An 18,835-nucleotide genomic window follows, 5' to 3' on the forward strand; every position below is an offset into this window, starting at 1 on the left:
AAAATCTGTCCTTCATATTTTATTGTACAATCAGCAGTAAACCTCAAATGTTGAAAGATTTGAAACTGCTAAGTAACAAATCTGTGAATTCACAATGATATTCTAAATGATCCAGGAAATGTCATTTTAAGTGATAAAATCAATATGTATTTTGGTTCATTAGCAAAATACATAATGTCTATTTCTAGCATCTCCTCAGACTTTCTGTTTAACCATTTTGTATTGTGATGCCTGGCCTGAAGCAGTTCTATTTTTAGTTCTAATGGAACAGTCTTAAATTGCTTATTTTCTATTTACTAAAGTCATCCTGTTTGTTACCATGGAAACTATGACAACTGCTCCAACTAACTATTTTATTAAATGAATTGAAGATGTAGCTGAAGACTGCGAAGGTGCAGCATGTCATTCTTAAAACATACTTTCCGACAACTTCAAAACTATGGCCAATCTGTAGAAAAAATGAAATTAATTATGAATAAGATCTTCTACATTTCAAATTAGGGAGGCTTATCCACATTTGAAAATCTGAATATAACTAGCACATAGTCTTCCCCAACCTACAAAGAGTATGTCTTTTAAAAGTGTATCTGTAAATCTGTTCCTTGGAAATTGGAGCACGTTACCCCATTTATGAAATAATTTCATAAATAATTAGATCTCCAGGGCCACCCTCAAAAGCCCTTTGACCTGTAATGTCTCACTCTATAGCAATATTAGCCTTTGTTCTCAGTTCTGGCAGTGGGAGACAAGTTTCAGAAATGTGAAGAAAGGGAAGAGTTTTCTCATACTCCAGTGCCCCCGTCTCCACCCTCTTGGGGTCCTCTTATTACCAACTCTCCTGGGTTGATCCTCAACAGGGTCCTCCCTCCCCAGTGTCATTCAAGCCAATAAAAGAAGACTGAGTTCAGTTCAGAAGCAAAGGAAAACTTATTCTTCCATCTAAGAAAGGAGAGATGCAATCACCTGCTCTAGGGTCCAAGCTCTACCCACTTCAAATATTGTGGGCGGGACCTCTTCATAGGGTTCTGTCTGCAGGGGACGGGGGTGGAGTTCTGGTGAGTGGGGCGGGACTATGCTACTCTCCCCCTCCAGATCGCAGTGCTAGGGATACAGTGACTCCACACGGGCCTTTGGAGCCGAGGTGTTAGCGTGGCCGTTTTGGACTAGCAACTCTGGTCTGAAATGCTGAGTGCACGGCCTCTGCCTGAGGCGTCCTACTAGCAAGTGACTATAAATTAAGCACAAAAGAAGAGGTTAGACTTTATCTAAACAGCTAGTTTCCATCTTATTCTTCCTGTGGACCCTGTGGGCTTTGCCAGAGACACTCTCACTTTTGCATATCTTCCTTCAGAGTTTCACTTCCCTTCAAGTTTCATTTGGAGAAAGTGACTTCCCCGGTGGCTCAGAGGGTAAAGCGTCTGCCTACAATGCGGGAGATGCGGGATCAATCCCTGAGTCAGGAAGATCTCCTAGAGAAGGAAATGGCAACCCACTCCAGTACTCTTGCCTGGAAAATCCCATGAATGGAGGAGCCTGGTAGGCTACAGTCCATGCGGTCTCAAAGAGTCGGACAGGATTGAGTGACTTCCCTTCAAGTTTCACACTTCGATCCTGCTTCTTCATTGAACCATCATTCTTCTCAAGAGTCAAGATGTTCCCAGATAATTGTTTAAAAAAGAGAGAAAGCAATCAAAATACTCTCTATTGTCTGAATGATTGAACTCTTCCTGAAGTTTTTGCATTTTAAAGCATACAATATTTTTTGACCCCAAACAAATCTCTAACACATAAAAGATTTCCATAACCACAACTAAAAAATATTCAGAGGGTGAATGTATGAGGAAACTGCTTTGAGGATTTAGAAATCAGGCCAAGAAATCAGGCAGAAGTTGGTTGATATGAAAAGTCAGCTTCTTTACTGTCTTCCCTAAATCTTGGATCTTGGGTTTTCTGTTCAAGGATGGATGGCAGTGGTTAGTTGTAAGCTGAGTCATCTTTTTGTTCATTTAATTTCCAGGAGATTTTAATAAAATGTATCTTATTAGCCCTATAATTGTGCTTTTAAAACAATGTCATCTTTTTGTTTAAAGAGATCAAATTAACACAATAACGTAGACAAAAATTTTGTTCTTATTGTCTAACAGAATACAAACCAAACAAAATCATTGTGATTTGAACATTGTGAATTTTACACAAAAAAGAAAGAATATTAGGACCTACTTAAGACAGAATCAATAATTTACTGTTTGATATTCAAGAAATTAAAGAAGAAAAAGGAAGTAATTTGAGATTTTTTTTGAGATGAGAAAAACTGTTATCTTTATTGTTTATACAGCTATACTTTATATAGATTCATAATTAATCAAAATATATAAAGGCTAAGAGTTATTTCTAGAAATGTAAAAAAAAGTCCTTTTTTAAAAATTAAAGTGTAAGAACAAATGAGAGTATTAGAACAAATGAGATTTGATATTCTGTCTTTCCATAATTTAGTAGTTGAATTTGCCTGTAAAATCTTTCTGGCAAATTTGTGTATTTTTATGTAAATATATATGCAATAAAATATGAAATGAGAAATTAAATTTTTAATTGAATTTCATTGATCATTTATGATAGAAAATTCTACAGGGCTTTATTAGAATTTTAATATTACTGACACTTCAAAATGAAGGCATGATTTTGACCTTATACTCATTTTTTATCTTCTTAGGGTCCACTTTCATTTGTAATACTCACATAATTCCAGTGAAAAACCAAGAGGGCGTGGCTATGATGTTCATCATTAATTTTGAATATGTGAGAGATGAAGAAAATGCTGCTTCGCCAGAGAGGGTAAATCCAATATTACCAGTCAAAACTGTAAACCGTAAGTAAATGACAACATGTACATGTTTCTTTATTTTTATGGTATATCTTATTAATAGAGTTGCTAACATGGAACTATTTTTACATTTCATCTTGTGATACTGAATTCTTTTCATCTGAAATTAATTTAGGACTTTACATCGATACTCATCAGGAAAATCACTCTGTAATTTTTGAGGGTGTATATGCAATTTCACTAGGTATTATTATCAACATTATAATTACTTTGGAAAATAATTTAGAATCTTCTCTATTTTCTGTGCTACATAAGTAACCACTTGAGTTTTTCAACTGTTTTAATCAAATAGAGACTGCATTTTATTTTCCAATTTTTATACATCTAATAGTTTTCTCTTGTCTAACTGAGCTGGCTGTTCCTTCCAACATATTATTAAAAAGAAACTGATAATGAACATCACTTATTCCTGATTTTTGTGTGAATGCCACCAGTGATCCCCATTAATTCAAATGATGACATATGGTTGAGTGGAACATGTTTTGTAATTTTATAGAAGTTTCCATTTGCTTGTATTTATTAATGGGTGTTGAAATTTGTAAATTACCTTTTCAGCATCTTTGGAAACAAATGTGCTATTCTGTTTCCTTATTTTTGTGGTAAATCTTATTCGTAAAGTTACTAACATGTAACTATTCTTTGTCTGTGAAAGAAGCCACATTTGGGCATGATGTATTTTATCTTGTAATATTGAATTCATTTCATCTAAAATTAATTTAGGATTTTGCATCTATACTCATCAGGGAAATTGCTCTATAATTTTTGATTGCATATGTGCAATTTCATTAGGTATTATTATCAACATTATAATTACTTTGGAAAATTATTTGTAATGTCTTTTCTATTTTCTATGATATGCAATAATAAAAAATAGTTTGGGGGGGATTATCAGTCAGTTCAGTTCAGTTGCTCAGTCCTGTCCGACTCTGCGACCCCATGGACTGCAACACACCAAGCCTCCCTGTCCATCGCCGACTCCCGGAATTTACTTAAACTCATGTCCATTGAGTCTGTGATGCCAGGATTATATGGGCTTTAAAACTTAAGTATAACCCCCTTGTGAGATCATCTAAACCTGGTACTTGTTTGTGGAGTAGCTTTTTGACATTTCTTTTCCTCCAGAGGGGCTTCCCTAATAGCTCAGTTGGTAAAGAATCCACCTGCAATGCGGGAGACCTGGGTTCAATCCCTGGGTTTGGAAGATCCCCTGGAGAAGGGAAAAGCTATTGACTCCAGTATTCTGGCCTGGGTCCCAAAGAGTCGGACACGACTATGACTTTCACTGTCACTGTTCCTCCAGAGATTAGACTATTCACATTACCCTGCTCAACTATTATCAGTCCCTTTGTACTCCTCCGTATGCTTAGTCTTCTACCATTCAGCTTGTCGGTTTAAACTATATCATTTCCTTCCCCATTTTTACCAACAAGGCATTTGATGAGCTTATATTATATTTCCTTCTCCTTCCATTCCTTTGGTTACGGTACTTCTGGCTTCTCAGAGGATGTAATTTACATACTTCTCACTTTTGTTTTGCCTTAAATTTCTAGTGAAATGTATTCAATGCTCACCACTTGTCTTTTTGTTGAAGTTTCACCAAACAAACTTCTTGGATAAAGTTCATCCTCTTCAGGAGATGTTCATAAGTAAATCAACACGGTTTTTCTGTAGCCTTCACACTTCGAGGACAGCCTGGGTAGACATAAGCTATTTGGTTCACACTTTGTTGCCCTGTGAACCTAGTAGATAGTGTTCCATTTTTCTTGCATCAAATTTTCCTAATGAAAAATCTAATGCCAACCCTTGTCTGCCCTTTGTAAGTGATTTTGTTATTTTTCTGATTCCCAGAAAATTTCAAAAATAAACTAATAATGGTAGATTTTAATGCTTTTCTTTCAATTGAAAACAGACTTTTAAAGTCTAAAGCTATTGCTTGTATATGTCTGGGTTTGACATTCTACGTCAATTTTTCCAGATGTATGGTGGACCCTTTCAATATGTACATTCAATTCATGTTATAGTTCAGGAAATTTTATTGAATTATAATTTTAATAGCTATTTTCTTTTGGTTTATCTTCAGGGACTCAAATAATAAACTCAAGTAATGTTGCACCTTCTTTGCACATCTTTCATATCCACCACTTCCTTTCTGGTCCTTTTTCTGTCTTTGTTCTATTTTATTTTCTTAACCTCTCTCATTTCTGACCTATATTCTTATGGTTTGCTTGTAATGTGATCTTAATTTTTTAGATAATTGTATCTTTTTCTGTCTTGAATGTGTTGCCTGTATTCTTTCAGTCTTGCTTTGCATTTTCTTCTTATTTGTCCAGATTTTATTCTATGTTCTTCAATTCCTAATTTATAATCTTATTTCATATCTCCAATTACTGGTTTAAAATTTTAAATTTATTTTGGGGTGCTATATACCTATTCTGTCTTATAGCCAGATACTTAACACACTTTCTTCTGCATGTTTTTATTCCTGTTTCCTGTTTTTCTCTTATGATATCTTTGTACAGATATTAGAGTTTTCTTTGTACAGATATTAGAGATATCTTTGTACAGATAATCCATTCAATAGGGACTTTCCTAGATGATCACTAATGAAAAATATCTGGTGGGGGCAAAGAGAATAGGTTTTGTTTGAGTGGCTTCTTAAAATTTTCAGTTCAAAGTTTAATTCGTGTATAGCAAGGAGTTTCTAAATGTGCAGGTTTTGTGGAGGAAGTTTCTCGTTCTCTAAAATATATGACACTAATTGATTTTGTTATTTGCTTGTTTTTGTCTTCTGATTATTCTATTCCTTCGTATGTGATTTCCTAGCTTCCAAGGGACATTTCCACCTTTGAAGATACTTCCCCCTCTCCAAGAAGGAGTGCTTTCCCAAAGCTTATATCTGGGTCTTGTGCACTCTTCTAGCCACTTTATTATCCCCCTTGTAACCAATGCTTTTTTTTTTTCTGTGTTCCATTACTCTAAGGAGACTTTTGTGCTCCCATTTTTTCCACTTATTTTCTGCTTAATGTTGCATTGTGTTCTTAAGCAATTCTTTTGGTCTTGGGCAGTTATTTCCCTGGCTACATGTAAATTAAAGTTTGTAATGTCTTGCTCTAATTACTCTTTAGGCATAGTTTATAGGTATTTTTATTTGCCTCCCTTATTGATCTTTGTAGTTTTTAGGAGGATCTATGAGCAAATGAAAATTTAAGTTACTGTCATTGTCTGTGGGAAACTGGAAGACTTATCCCAAAACTTTAATACTGAAAAAATAAATTGTTATACTATATGTAAATCAGATAGCTACTGCTGCTGCTGCTGCTAAGTCGCGTCAGTAGTGTCCGACTCTGTGCGACCCCACAGACGGCAGCCCACCAGGCTCCCCCGTCCCTGGGATTCTCCAGGCAAGAACACTGGAGCGGGTTGCCATTTCCTTCTCCAGTGCATGAAAGTGAAAAGTGAAAGTGAAGTCACTCGGTCATGTCCAACTCTTCACGACCCCATGGACTGCAGCCTACCAAGCTCCTCCCTCCATGGGATTTCCCAGGCAAGAGTACTGGAGTGGGTTGCCATTGTCTTCTCCCAAATCAGATAGCTAAATATATGTAAAATAAAAAAGTCAGTCCCAAAGCCTATGTTGCAAAATGAACTAATACTAAATCAAATGTACACCAGCTAAAAAATTTTCATAGTATCAGTTGCTTTCTCAGCTGCATCTAAATGACATTATAGTATCCTGTTAAGGCAATACTGGGACAAAACATATTAGTGTAATACACTTCCAATATTCTGAATATTTTGCTGTGAACAATATCACACTTGGGAAAAACTATCAAAACCATCAATTTGTCAGTCTCCCAGGTGACATGTTTATAACAAAACTGAAGTACTATAAAAAATTAGTATCATACCAAGACTTGTTCCTTTAAGTTGGTTACTGTTTTTGCTTTCTTTAAGTTTTCTGCTAACAAATGTCAGCATTATTGAATGGTTCTCAAGAATATACTTTAGGCAATCTCAGGTTATATTTTTATCATGAATGTCAATAAGATCATTTGTTTTGGGGGAAGCCTAGTTTTGTTTCTTTTTTGTCTTTAGAAAGTCTTCATTTCTCCCCCAGAATAGCTGTCTTTCATGGTCCATCAAATTGGATGAGAGTGAGAAAAGGGAGTAGTCTATCAGTTGTATGGCAAAAAAAAAAAAAAAGTATTAAAAAAAAATAAAGTATTCATTTCAAACTGAAATACAAACGGATAATTGAAGCTTTGATTTCTTGACTAGAAGGTAATCTCTACAGTAGCCTCCCAGAGTGTCATACATAATATATGCAACATTATACTATGATTAAAATAGCATCTCTTGTACAAATCACAGCAAATTCAGTAGAGCTTGTTCTTTATTATGTGAACACGAGTGGTTTCCCTACACTGCAGCTGTCACTCAAACAGGGAATCATTAGAGAGAGTACAAATATGCAGATAAAATTGTTTCCAGAGCATTCCAAAGGCCTATTATTTACAACCATTATATTAGTTTTGATTATACCTTCTGTCATTATACGCTCTAAATTTCTTTTTACTTGGTGTCAATTTTTGAAGAGTTGATTATTAAATCAAGCAGAAAAGTTAAAGACAGACAAATTATATTTAGTAGCTTCTGATACTATCCAAGTTCTACTTTGTATCATGTCTGATCTTTGGAAAATTCCCCTTTTCTTCCTTAAAGTATAATTTTGCTACCTTTGTAAAATAATATATTGGCTATATCAAACATTGTTGCTCAGTTGGTGGCCACCAAAACAAATAAACCAATGAAAAATAAAAGAAAACCAAATGATACCCCGCTTTTTGCAGAAAAATTTCAACTTTCAAAAAGCTTAATTTCTTATCTAAATAAGGAATATAAAAGTGTGTGTGTTAAGTGGGTGTCTGGGGGTATATGCATGTGCTTAGTATTGGTATTTAAATGAAAATAATAGGAAAAGGCTACTGTTTGTTTGAGAAGATGTGGGTGTCTATAAATTTAACTGCCTCTCCTGAAATGTAGACAAAATAAAGGAAAAAATATGAAGGGACAAGAAATACAGATGAAAATGAAATGAAGTATTAAATTGAGAATGTTAAGTAATAGAAAAGAAGCTCTTAGTAAATACACAACAGAGAAGATACATCATGAAAAGACACTGTGATAAATTGGGTGGAGTAAATTGTGGAAACTTAGAGACTTGTATTGAATAAAAAGGTGAATCAGTTCTCAGTACAAATATCTAGTTTCTGAGTCAGGAACACAACACAACAAAAGTAAGCAGCTTTCTCTGGGAAGAACTAATTTTTCACAAACTTAATCTCTGTTGAAGATATAGAACCAGCCATAAATAGATGGCTTGTTTTTCCTGGAAGGAAGAAAGTACAGGAGAGAGTATTATTCTAGTAGGTCTAACTGTCAAAATAATAAATACTACACAATTCTGTTGATTAATTACTCCATAATGAATATAAATACCATTTATAATATATAATTAAACCTTTTCTCACTGATGGTTTAAACTCTATAATCTGAATAGTGGAAATGATACTGAGTGGAGGATAAAAATCTACTTTGCCTCCCAAATAAAAGGGGATCACATCTAAAGGAACTAACAGCAATGCAGCAATGGGAAAACATGTTCTCTTTTCTTTTTTCCTGCTCTAATATCTGTTGCTATGAAATATTTGCACAACATGGAAGATAGCCAAATTATGTGTTCATGCTTACACTGTTTATTTCAAAGTTAATTGTCATCAAGTTTAAGAGGTTTTTGTTTTTATTATTTTAAATAAAATATTTTAAAGTTTTATTTTACAAGTATATTTAAATCTAGTATTTCTTCTGTTTGATAACAGAAATCTAGGATCACCAGTCTGGTTCACGCAGACATACATGCATGTTCTCATTTGTTAAAAATCTCTTTAAGGTGTTTGGGAACCTAAATTAAATAAAAACAATATACAACCCAACAGAAAATAAATACATTCCATCTTCTTTTTATGTCTTAAAACCAAAAAGTCAGTTTGAACCACTATTAATGCTGACCTTAAGTTCATATCCCCAAGTAAATTTTAGCTAATAACAGTCACTCCTCTTACCAATATAAAATAGCTTTTGTTTTTCTACTTTATCTACTGCTTCCGTCACAGTCAAAAATCCATGAAGTTTTCTCATTTTACTAAACTTGAAACATATCTCAACAAGATAAGAGGCCCATGTTTAAGTCTTTTTAGTCACAGAAAAATAATGAATTTTATCATTTATTGATTTATTTTTTTTTTTTTATTTTTTTTTTTTTTATTATTATTATTTTTTTCCAGTGGGTTTTGTCATACATTGATATGAATCAGCCATGGATTTACATGTATTCCCAATCCCGATCCCCCCTCCCACCTCCCTCTCCACCCGATTCCTCTGGGTCTTCCCAGTGCACCAGGCCGGAGCACTTGTCTCGTGCATCCCTCCTGGGCTGGTGATCTGTTTCACCATAGATAGTATACATGCTGTTCTTTTGAAATATCCCACCCTCACATTCTCCCACAAAGTTCAAAAGTCTGTTCTGTATTTCTGTGTCTCTTTTTCTGTTCTGCATATAGGGTTAACGTTATCACCTTTCTAAATTCCATATACATGTGTCAGTATGCTGTAATGTTCTTTATCTTTCTGGCTTACTTCACTCGATTTATAAGTGATTATACTACATGTAAAAATTACACATAAAATCCTATTTTTTTTTTTTTAGATAATTTTCATCTTTTTTCATTAAGTATTTGAAAACCTCACCAAGGTTTTCATGACTCTTTTGTCAAATCCAGACAGATTTGTCAGACAGATCACCTCATCTTCCACATCTCAGAGGGCTTGGGGAGGGCTTGTGCAGGAAGTCCTTTCATCAGCCCACCCTCAACAAATATATCTCAATCCTGGTGACAAAAAAAGAGCAAGAGAGGTGAGAGCTGTGGAAAACTAAAGAAGCTCACCTTATTTTAAGTATCCAGGAGCACTTAAGCTCTACTTCATAGGAGGAATGTTGTATTTTCTTCCATATCCCCAACAGTTTGCAAATAGTGAGTACCTGGTGGCTCAATTGTAAAGAATTCACCAGCCAATGCAAGAGACATGGGTTTGATCCCTGAGTCGGGAAGATACCCTGGAGAAAGAAATGGCAATACATTCCAGCATTCTTGCCTGGGAAATCCCATTAACAGAGGAGCCTGGGGGGCTACAGTCCATGGGGTCGCAAATGAGTCAGACACGACTTAGCAACTGACAACAATAACAATACATATTTGTAGAATATATAAATTTATGAATAAGTTATTTTTTTGTATTGAGTATTAAGTAATTTTTCCTACTAAATGAGCATTAGTCAGTGATTGTCTGATACTGAGACCATCAACATCATCTTATAACATGTTTGAAATGTAATTTGTTGGGCCTTACACTAGAACACTTGACTCAGATACACAGAAATACAGCAATCTGTATTTTGAAAAACTCTTCAGGTCATTCTGACATATTGAATGAGAACTGCTGTTCTAGGTTATTAATGGCTAGATAAAAACATAAAGGTGCATTTTAAATGAAGCTAAACATGACTGAAGCAACTTAGCAGCAGCAGCAGCAAACATAAAAATAAAGTTAAAATTTTACAGTATCTTATTCTCACAGTTATTTTCAAAAGTGAACTTTTTCATTTAATTTCATTAAGGTATTATAAAAGGGATCCCATTATCTTTGAAATGTTTAAAAATATACTCTCCAAATCAAAAGAGAGTTTTTACTTTTATGCTTACTAAAATAAAAATTTGAATTACTCTGAAAGCTTTGACTGAAGCAAAGTCTATACACACAAAATACAGTTGGTAATTTAGGCAATTATCTAGCTAATTTAAGCCAGTAAAATGTATTTGTTTGCTTTGGACTCAATATTCTGAATAATTGACACATAAAATATATATCTTCCTGAGTAGCTACCTTACTCCCTCAAATTTGTATTTCATCGTTCAGACCTCAAGCTAAGGAACAAAGACATTTTCTGTATAGCTGGTTTATAAAGGGCATTCACAATGTTTTTACTATTCTCCATTGGAGCTGAAACTCATTCTTTAATTCAAAGATGAAGAGCTGTGGTAGTAATGTATAGAGTTTCCCACTCAGCAAGCATTACTATGGAAACAATCCATGATTCAGATGAATTTAATTAAAAGTTTTACAACATAACGAATATTTACTATTATCATGTGTTTGGAAGTTTCCTCTTTTTAAAGAGTAAATTTGACATTGAAAAAGGAACCATGACATTGTTGCTAAAAGAAATCTGGAAAAAGTTCAGTCATAAGTTGCAATCAACTTTATATCATGCCCCCCCCCCCCACAGGACTTAGGCAAAATACATGTTTCTAAGATCAAGAAAATTACTAATCACTGAAAAAATTATGCATTATCTTTTTGTTAGCAATGAATGTTCATGACAGCCTAAATGAGCATGTCCACATCAGAGTCCCTGTGTACATACCATTTGGAAGAATTTGTTACTTAGCAACACCCAAATTAGGGACTGTCCCTATTTACACAGCATGAGGGTAACAGGTGTCTGTACCATTTGCATCGGAACACTCCATCAAAGAGTTCCTGTCGTTGTAACAACTACATGGTCATCTTGGGTCAATCTAGGTACTTTCACACAACATGAATGGACTCTTTAACTTGGCATTTTGAAAAGAAAGAATTCTATAAAAGAGAAACAAAATAGCAGTGTTGTAAATCATACATCAATTTATTAAGCAGTTAATACTGGAAACCCAGTTAGGTATTTATAATTCTAATGTGTTTGATTTTATTTCCAATGCCTCCTTGTGGAGGGGTTTTTGACCTTGAATGGCTGAGAGCAGTCCACCAGCCTGTCCCATTCTCTGCCTCATCTCCCTTATTCTAAACCTGTGTTTTCTGCTTCTTTGCCCTCAAGATGAGCCAGCTCGGTTGGAAGCAGTGCTTCTCAAACATCATCAGCATTTGTGAACTTGTTCCAGAAGTTCTCTGCTGTTGGATGGCTCCTGTGGTTATTCTCACTCCTACTACAGCAATAACTTCCCCTGATCTCCATACACATGATCTCCACACATTCCTTCAAGATTCCTATCTTGTCCTGTACTTCTTGCCTTATTGTAAAATGTTTCTTTTTCTCTAGTATCTCTCATCCCAGGAAATGTCCCAGAAGGCTTAGTCTTTCAAGGCATTGCTGATCACATCTGCTCCTTTAAAGGGTCCCAAATTTAGCTTCAGGTTTACCAGGTTGATGGACACCCCGGTGACCTTCTGTTTTCACAAACACCAGGACTGCACTGGCTTCATTGCCCCATTTGTCACACACTAATCAGGTTAGCCAGGTCAGTACTGTGTTCGCACTGAATAATGTTATTGGTTTTTTTTCCCCCAGTCAAACTGCTAGCTACTGCCTTCTTTGACAATACTATGGGTTGCTCTAGCAGCCCATGGGCATCATCATAGTCTCCTAACACATTAGTAAGATAGACATCTCCTCTCAGGGTGCCTCTGTGGAAATTTCTTCCTGAAAAGGAAAGTCAGATATGTCAATTATCTTCCCTGTTTCTCCCATCAAATTTGATCTGTTGCTCTCTCTGACTCAGAGATTAAAATTATATTTCTCTGCACATCCAGAGCTAGTTGGTTGGAGAAAAGTCCCACAGTGATTCTAAGGCTTCCAATTTAAATGCCAGATGTGTGAATACCCTGGTTATAGAAAGGTACATTGATATTAATTCATGAATTATTTTGTCTGATAGTAGACTTACTCAGATCATCATTTTTTTCAGACCCTAGACTGGCTGTCCTTCTCCATCTGTACCAGAGGCCCTGTGCCTGACACCTTCCTCAAGGCAGGGACAGATGCAGAAAATATTGGTCCCTGCAGGTACACCGCTCCATCCCTCACTGGGAGTTTAGTCAAAGGCAGGCACCTGCCTTACCCAAGGTCATGGCCCTACCCATGGGATACCTGTAGCCAGTGACTAGCTGCAACAGGGAGATACCTGACTTCATTTTGGCATAAATCTGAAGGACAAGTCCAGCTCCACAGCTCCCAAGAGGACAGGCTGAAGTTTTAGCTGCATTTTTGTATCAGTTTAAATAACTTCCTCTGACCAATCATGTCTTCTTCTTTTTCTTATGGGCGTATCTCCTGAGAACGCATCCCCAAAACTCTTTTGCACAGTCTATTTTCAGAGATCCAATCAAGATACTTCCCAGCACTCCAAATCCTTTGTGCGGGGAAATATCTCTGGTTGTGACCTTCACAGCACCCTGCCTCCCAGCCCCATATGCACACACATACGTCTTCCCCTTACCCCACTGTAGTGTCTGGTTTGCACAACTTCTTAAATGTAACATTTTTTCCACTTTTCAGTTTAGAATCCAGCTAAGCAGAACCAAGCAAAGGTAATCTCTTTTAATTGATATTTAACTTGAGTTTAGTGGTAAAATGATTAAGTAGTCAAAAGTTCTAAGAGTTTGTGGAAATGATGAGAAATTAAAGGAAATGAGGAATTTGTAATTGTGAGGAAATTCAGTGATTTAGCAACATATTGAGAACTTTTTAGGAACATTTGGGTTTTCTGCAAGAAATTTACTGTTTCAAATATTCATAGGTATAGTCTTAAGTTAGCATCTTGCTTCATGTCAAAATTAGCACAATAGTTTTCTTCCAAATTTTAGGAGATAAGAATCACCTCTGGTTGGGGTGAAGGAGGTGAGGAGAGAGAGACAAAGAAATAATTCAGATTGGTGAAAATTTCTCAATTTGGAAAATTTGATAAAACCATTTTCTAAAGTCCCATTACTGCAGGAGATAGGGATAGAAATGTAGTTGTGATCATTGTAATTCTGTGAGAACTGTGATTAGCTAAAAGTATATGTAAAGAAACTCAAAACTGGAAGGAATATTAAGAGTCAGCTAGTCCTAGAGGATTCTGCTGCTGCTGCTGCTGCTAAGTCGCTTCAGTCGTGTCCGACTCTGTACGACCCCATAGACGTCAGCCCATCAGGCTCCCCGTCCCTGGGATTCTCCAGGCAAGAGTACTGGAGTGGGGTGCCAATGCCTTCTCCATAGCGGATTCTAGGGGAGGTTAGTGGAAGAATTTCAGATGGAGGAGATTTTGTTACTCAGCCTTTGAGATTATAAAAAATGTGTGTATGCATTTATCTACATTTATTTAGAGGAGAGATTTATTATTCTTCAAAGATGCTTGTGTGAATATTTATGGAACAAGAAAACATGAAATCTTGGGTAAAACTGAAATTAAATCAAGGAAGCTGCTGTTTTATTTTGATTTTACCACCCTGATTTCCTATTTGACCCTGGGCCAAGTATTTAACATTTTTTCATATATAGATTGAAGTCATAATTATAGGTTTTAAAACAGAAGGACACTGGGAATATCTATATCTTCTTTGTTGAGATGTAAACAGCTTTTAGTTAAGTGTAACGCAGGGTGTATGAGGGTGCAGCTTACAAATTTATATTCAGCAGTTTCATAGAAGGTACATGTCCTGAGAAAGACATTGTCATGATAATTAATTATAAGTTCATGTATAGTAGAACTATCCCTTTCAAGTGAAAAATGATGCCTTTAAACAGAATTATGTTCATGTTAGTAGTTTATCAATACATATAACTGTTTTGGGGGATGTGTTAAAAGATGTATAGTCCCCCCCAATTCTATTGTTATTATTTCAGACTTATTGAATGTTTTAGTAGATAGTAAGGTAAATAGTATCTCTTTTAGTTATTCAAGTTAGAAAGCAAATATATTGAAATATGAAAGCAACTTACACGGCTGTTTTTTAGTGTTAAGAATCATAAGATTATACTTATCTATGTTTTATATTTGATGCCTGAAAGTGCTAGCATTGACCAAAATTCTCAATGTTTATTCTTTCCGGATGAACTGAGGTTAGACAACTAAATCTGTAATGCAATATAACATGGTCATATTAACCTAGTGATGCAGAAAAGACCATCTGTACCACCTTGGATATGACTAAACTGTAGGAGCAATCTAAATGCCTTGTGCAGTCATTAATTTAAGAAAGGCAGGGAATTGTTTTTAAATGTGGAGGGTAATGTAATGGATGAAAAATGAATAAAAGTAGGCGCTGACCTCAGTGCATTGTAATAAGCTTGCAGAATTGATTTGTAAACTGCTTTATAAGTCAATTCCAAGTGCATTAAAAACTAATCAAATGACTTTGATGCAGTTCACTGATTTTTAACTTGGCAATTTACTTGAGCATATAAATGTTGTTAGTAGAATTATATAAGAATGCTTGCAAAATAGATACTGTGATGTACTGTTATTTAATCATATATGCACACAGTGGTTACTGTCACCTACTAATTAATCCAGAGCTTAATGCTGAATGTACCTGGAATTTGTGCACTGTGTCCTGTCTTTTATCAGAAAGATAAATTTTATTTCAATTATATTTGCCACTGTTAACTACTAGCACACAAAACCTAACAGTAAGAATTTAGCCGGCTTATTCTAAAATTTTCTGTAATCGGTATTTTGCATAAAATCACTAGATGATTAGGAGTTTGAAAACACTTCTGTATATGCTCTAGAATCAGAATGATAGCAATTAATAACCTCTGGGGAAAAGGTGACAATTAAGAGCATGTGTTGTATTAGGCATATAGGGCATGATATAAACTTCACCATTTTCATAAGCTATTGGAGTCTACTCAGTTATTTTGGCAAATATGAATAAATAAAGTTCCAGGAGGCTGTGTGTTTATGCTAAGTTGCTTGAGTTGTGTCCGACTCTTTTCAGTACTATGGACCATAGCCTGCCAGACTCTTCCGTCCATGGGATTCTCCAGCCAAGAATACTGGAGTGGATTGCCATGCCCTCCTCCAGGGGATCTTCCCAACTCAGAGACTGAACCTGCTTCTCATGTCTCCTGCATTGGCAGGCAGATTCTTTACCACTAGCACCACCTGGGAAGTCTATTAGGAGGCAAATAATAGGTCTAAATAAGTTGGGCAGAGCAATTGACTATCTTATTTTTTCCACAGTCAAAACTGAAGCACATTATCAGTTTAGGATCTGCTAGTGAAAATTCACTAACCATACTCAAGCATTCTGTTGGAACTGGGATTTGGTGAGCAAAGTAGACAGAGGCCCTGCCTACAGTCCACTGGGGGAGAGGAGTGTTAATCAGAAAATCAGTAAGTGTACAACTATGAGCTGTTGTGAAAATTACAAAGGTGATACTAATAGCTCTGAAGGAAAGAAGAGCTTCCCATAGGAAATGACTTTGGAGCTAAAATCTGAAGGATGTTTTTATAGATTATGTATAACTGAATCACTCAGCTCTACACCTGAAACTGCTGCTGCTGCTGCTAAGTCACTTCACTCGTGTCGACTCTGTGCAACCCCATAGACGGCAGCCTACCAGGCTCCTCCTCCCTGGGATTCTTCAGGCAAGAACACTGGAGTGGGTTGCCATTTCATTCTCCAATGTGTGAAAGTAAAAAGTGAAAGTGAAGTCACTCAGTCGTGTCCGACTCTTCGTGACCCCTTGGACTGCAGCCTACCAGACTCCTCCATCCATGGGATTTTCCAGGCAAAAGTACTGGAGTGGAGTGCCATTGCCTTCTCCACACCTGAAACTAACAACATTATTAATCAAAGAACCTGCCTGCCCATGCAGGAGACATAAGAGACAAGGATTTGATCCCTGGGTTGGGAAGATCCCCCAGAGGAGGACATGGCAACCACTCCAGTATTCTTGCCTGGAGAATCCCATGGACAGAGGAGCCTGGCAGGCTACAGTCCACAGGGTCACACAGAGTCCAGACACAGCTGAAGTGACTTAGCATACACACATGCATACTCCAGTATAATATATTTTTTAAGAAGAAAGAAGTGCTACAGATTTCCATAAAAAGAAAATCCTAAAGGATGTACTAAGTAGGAAGAGTGAAAATTATCAAGCACAAGGAAGCCCTGAATCTAAAAGAAGCACAGACCTCTGGAAGAATTATAAAGTTCATATGGCTGGATCCTAGAAAGGAAGGAGGAGAAATTAAGCTTCAGATAGTAGAGTTAGTATTATCTTCATACCCAAAGTGAGAACTTACTGGGAGCAGTAAAAGGTTAAGCAACAATCTATGTGGTCAAAAGTTGTTTTTGTGTTTTTTTTAATAATTTTTAAAGGATAGACAATATTATGCAAATATGGAAAATGATATGTATCTTATTGCAAGAAATCGGGTGAGTGATTATCTCCACAGAATGAGAGCAGTGGAGATAAAGAGAAGTAAAAACATTAAAAAGATATTCAAGAGGTAAAATGAACACAGCAGATTAATTGGATATGGAGGATGGAGTAAGACAGAATAGTAACTACTAAAGTAGCACTCATCTCAGGCTTATACAACTAGATGGACTGTGATGCCATTCACTGGAAAAATAAGGGTTAGACTTGGAGGATAGATCATGAGATCAGATTTGTTACAGGATTTTTAGGTGTCTTGAAGACTTCTAAGTGAAGATTCTGATAAGGCTATTAAAAACACAGCTTTGGAGGTAAGAGAATAAGTCTAGGCTTGAGTTATAGATTTATAAGTATTTGAGCTAAAGATGGAATTGAAAATATATGCATAGATAAGACCATCTACTGGATGACTATACTTAAATATAATGCAGAAAAGCTCATAAGTTTTGAGTGTTCTTCCATGTTTTAAAATGATTCTCAATACACTGAGGTAAAGTTCATGGTAAAAATATTAAAGATAATGGTGCCCATGACACTTAAAGAACTTAAGGAGGGATTTCTGTGGTGTTGAGTGTTTAAGACTCTGAGCTTCCACTGTAGAGGGCATGAGTTTGAATCCTAGCTGGGGAACTAAGAATCCACATGCCACATGGCATGGCCAAAAGATAGAAAGAAGAAGGAAAAAAAAAAAAGAATATAAGGAGGTAGAAAATACCATAGCCCAGATAATCCAATTGACTGACTCGAAACCCAGCATGTGATTATAAAGCCATGGAATGATGTGGACTTAGACTACTGGACTGACAACAGAAAACAGAATCTGCATTTTCTTGTAGACAATACTTAGAAAATCTTTGATTTACACAGTATTGTTTGGATGTTTTCTCTTATCCTTTTATTTTGTCTAGGAGTATAAGCTTTACCTTTTTAATATTTTAACTTATACAAGAATGCATGCTCAATGAAACAAACATTAGAAATATATAAAGAAAAATGCAGTACATTTCCCACACTTCCAAACCCACTGACCCAATCAACATTAAAACTGTGGATTGTGTTTTTCCACATCTTTTTCTACTGCCATATGACTTCTATGGGCAAATGCAAAGTTTTATTATTCTTAATGAATTAATGTCACCATAAACACATTAAACTGAAACTTCCCTTTTCATGTAAAACTATATTTGAGTAACCGTCTAATCAAAGCATATGCATATTCTTGTTTTTAAGGAACATCATAAGATTCCAAAGTATAAAAATGCCATAATTTATTCCACTATTCTCCTTCTAATGGATAATATGATTGCATTTTGTTTTGGTGCATTTGTAGTATCCTATAAAAGGGATTTCTGAGTCAAATTAAAAGTGTATATGAAAATGGTATTTTTTTCACTTTCATAGATGTTGTAAGATGATTTTCCAAAGGATTTGTACCAGTTTGCTGTTCCACTAGCAAAGCATCAGCATGCTTGTCAGCATTCTTTGCCAGCACTAGATGTTATGTTTCTTGTCTTCATTTACTATACGTTTAAGCATGGAAGATACTATCTTGTTTTAATTTGCATATTTTACACCAGTAAATTTATGTGTTTATTAGCTAATTTTTAAATTTTTAATATCTATATTTT

At 35.7% G+C, this 18,835-nt stretch overlaps 1 protein-coding gene across 2 annotated transcripts in view; it reads left to right on the top strand.

The window, feature by feature from the left end:
* KCNH7 (potassium voltage-gated channel subfamily H member 7) overlaps window positions 1-18,835 on the top strand; it is a 489,034-nt gene that overhangs the window by 336,866 nt on the left and 133,333 nt on the right. For both annotated transcript variants that reach the window (XM_061135198.1, XM_061135199.1), the window contains exon 3: window positions 2,711-2,866. In XM_061135198.1, the coding sequence (XP_060991181.1) occupies window positions 2,711-2,866 (156 nt within the window). The remainder of the gene's footprint in view (window positions 1-2,710; window positions 2,867-18,835) is intronic.

Source organism: Dama dama, chromosome 33 (genome assembly GCF_033118175.1).
Source record: "Dama dama isolate Ldn47 chromosome 33, ASM3311817v1, whole genome shotgun sequence".
Lineage (NCBI taxonomy): Eukaryota > Metazoa > Chordata > Mammalia > Artiodactyla > Cervidae > Dama > Dama dama.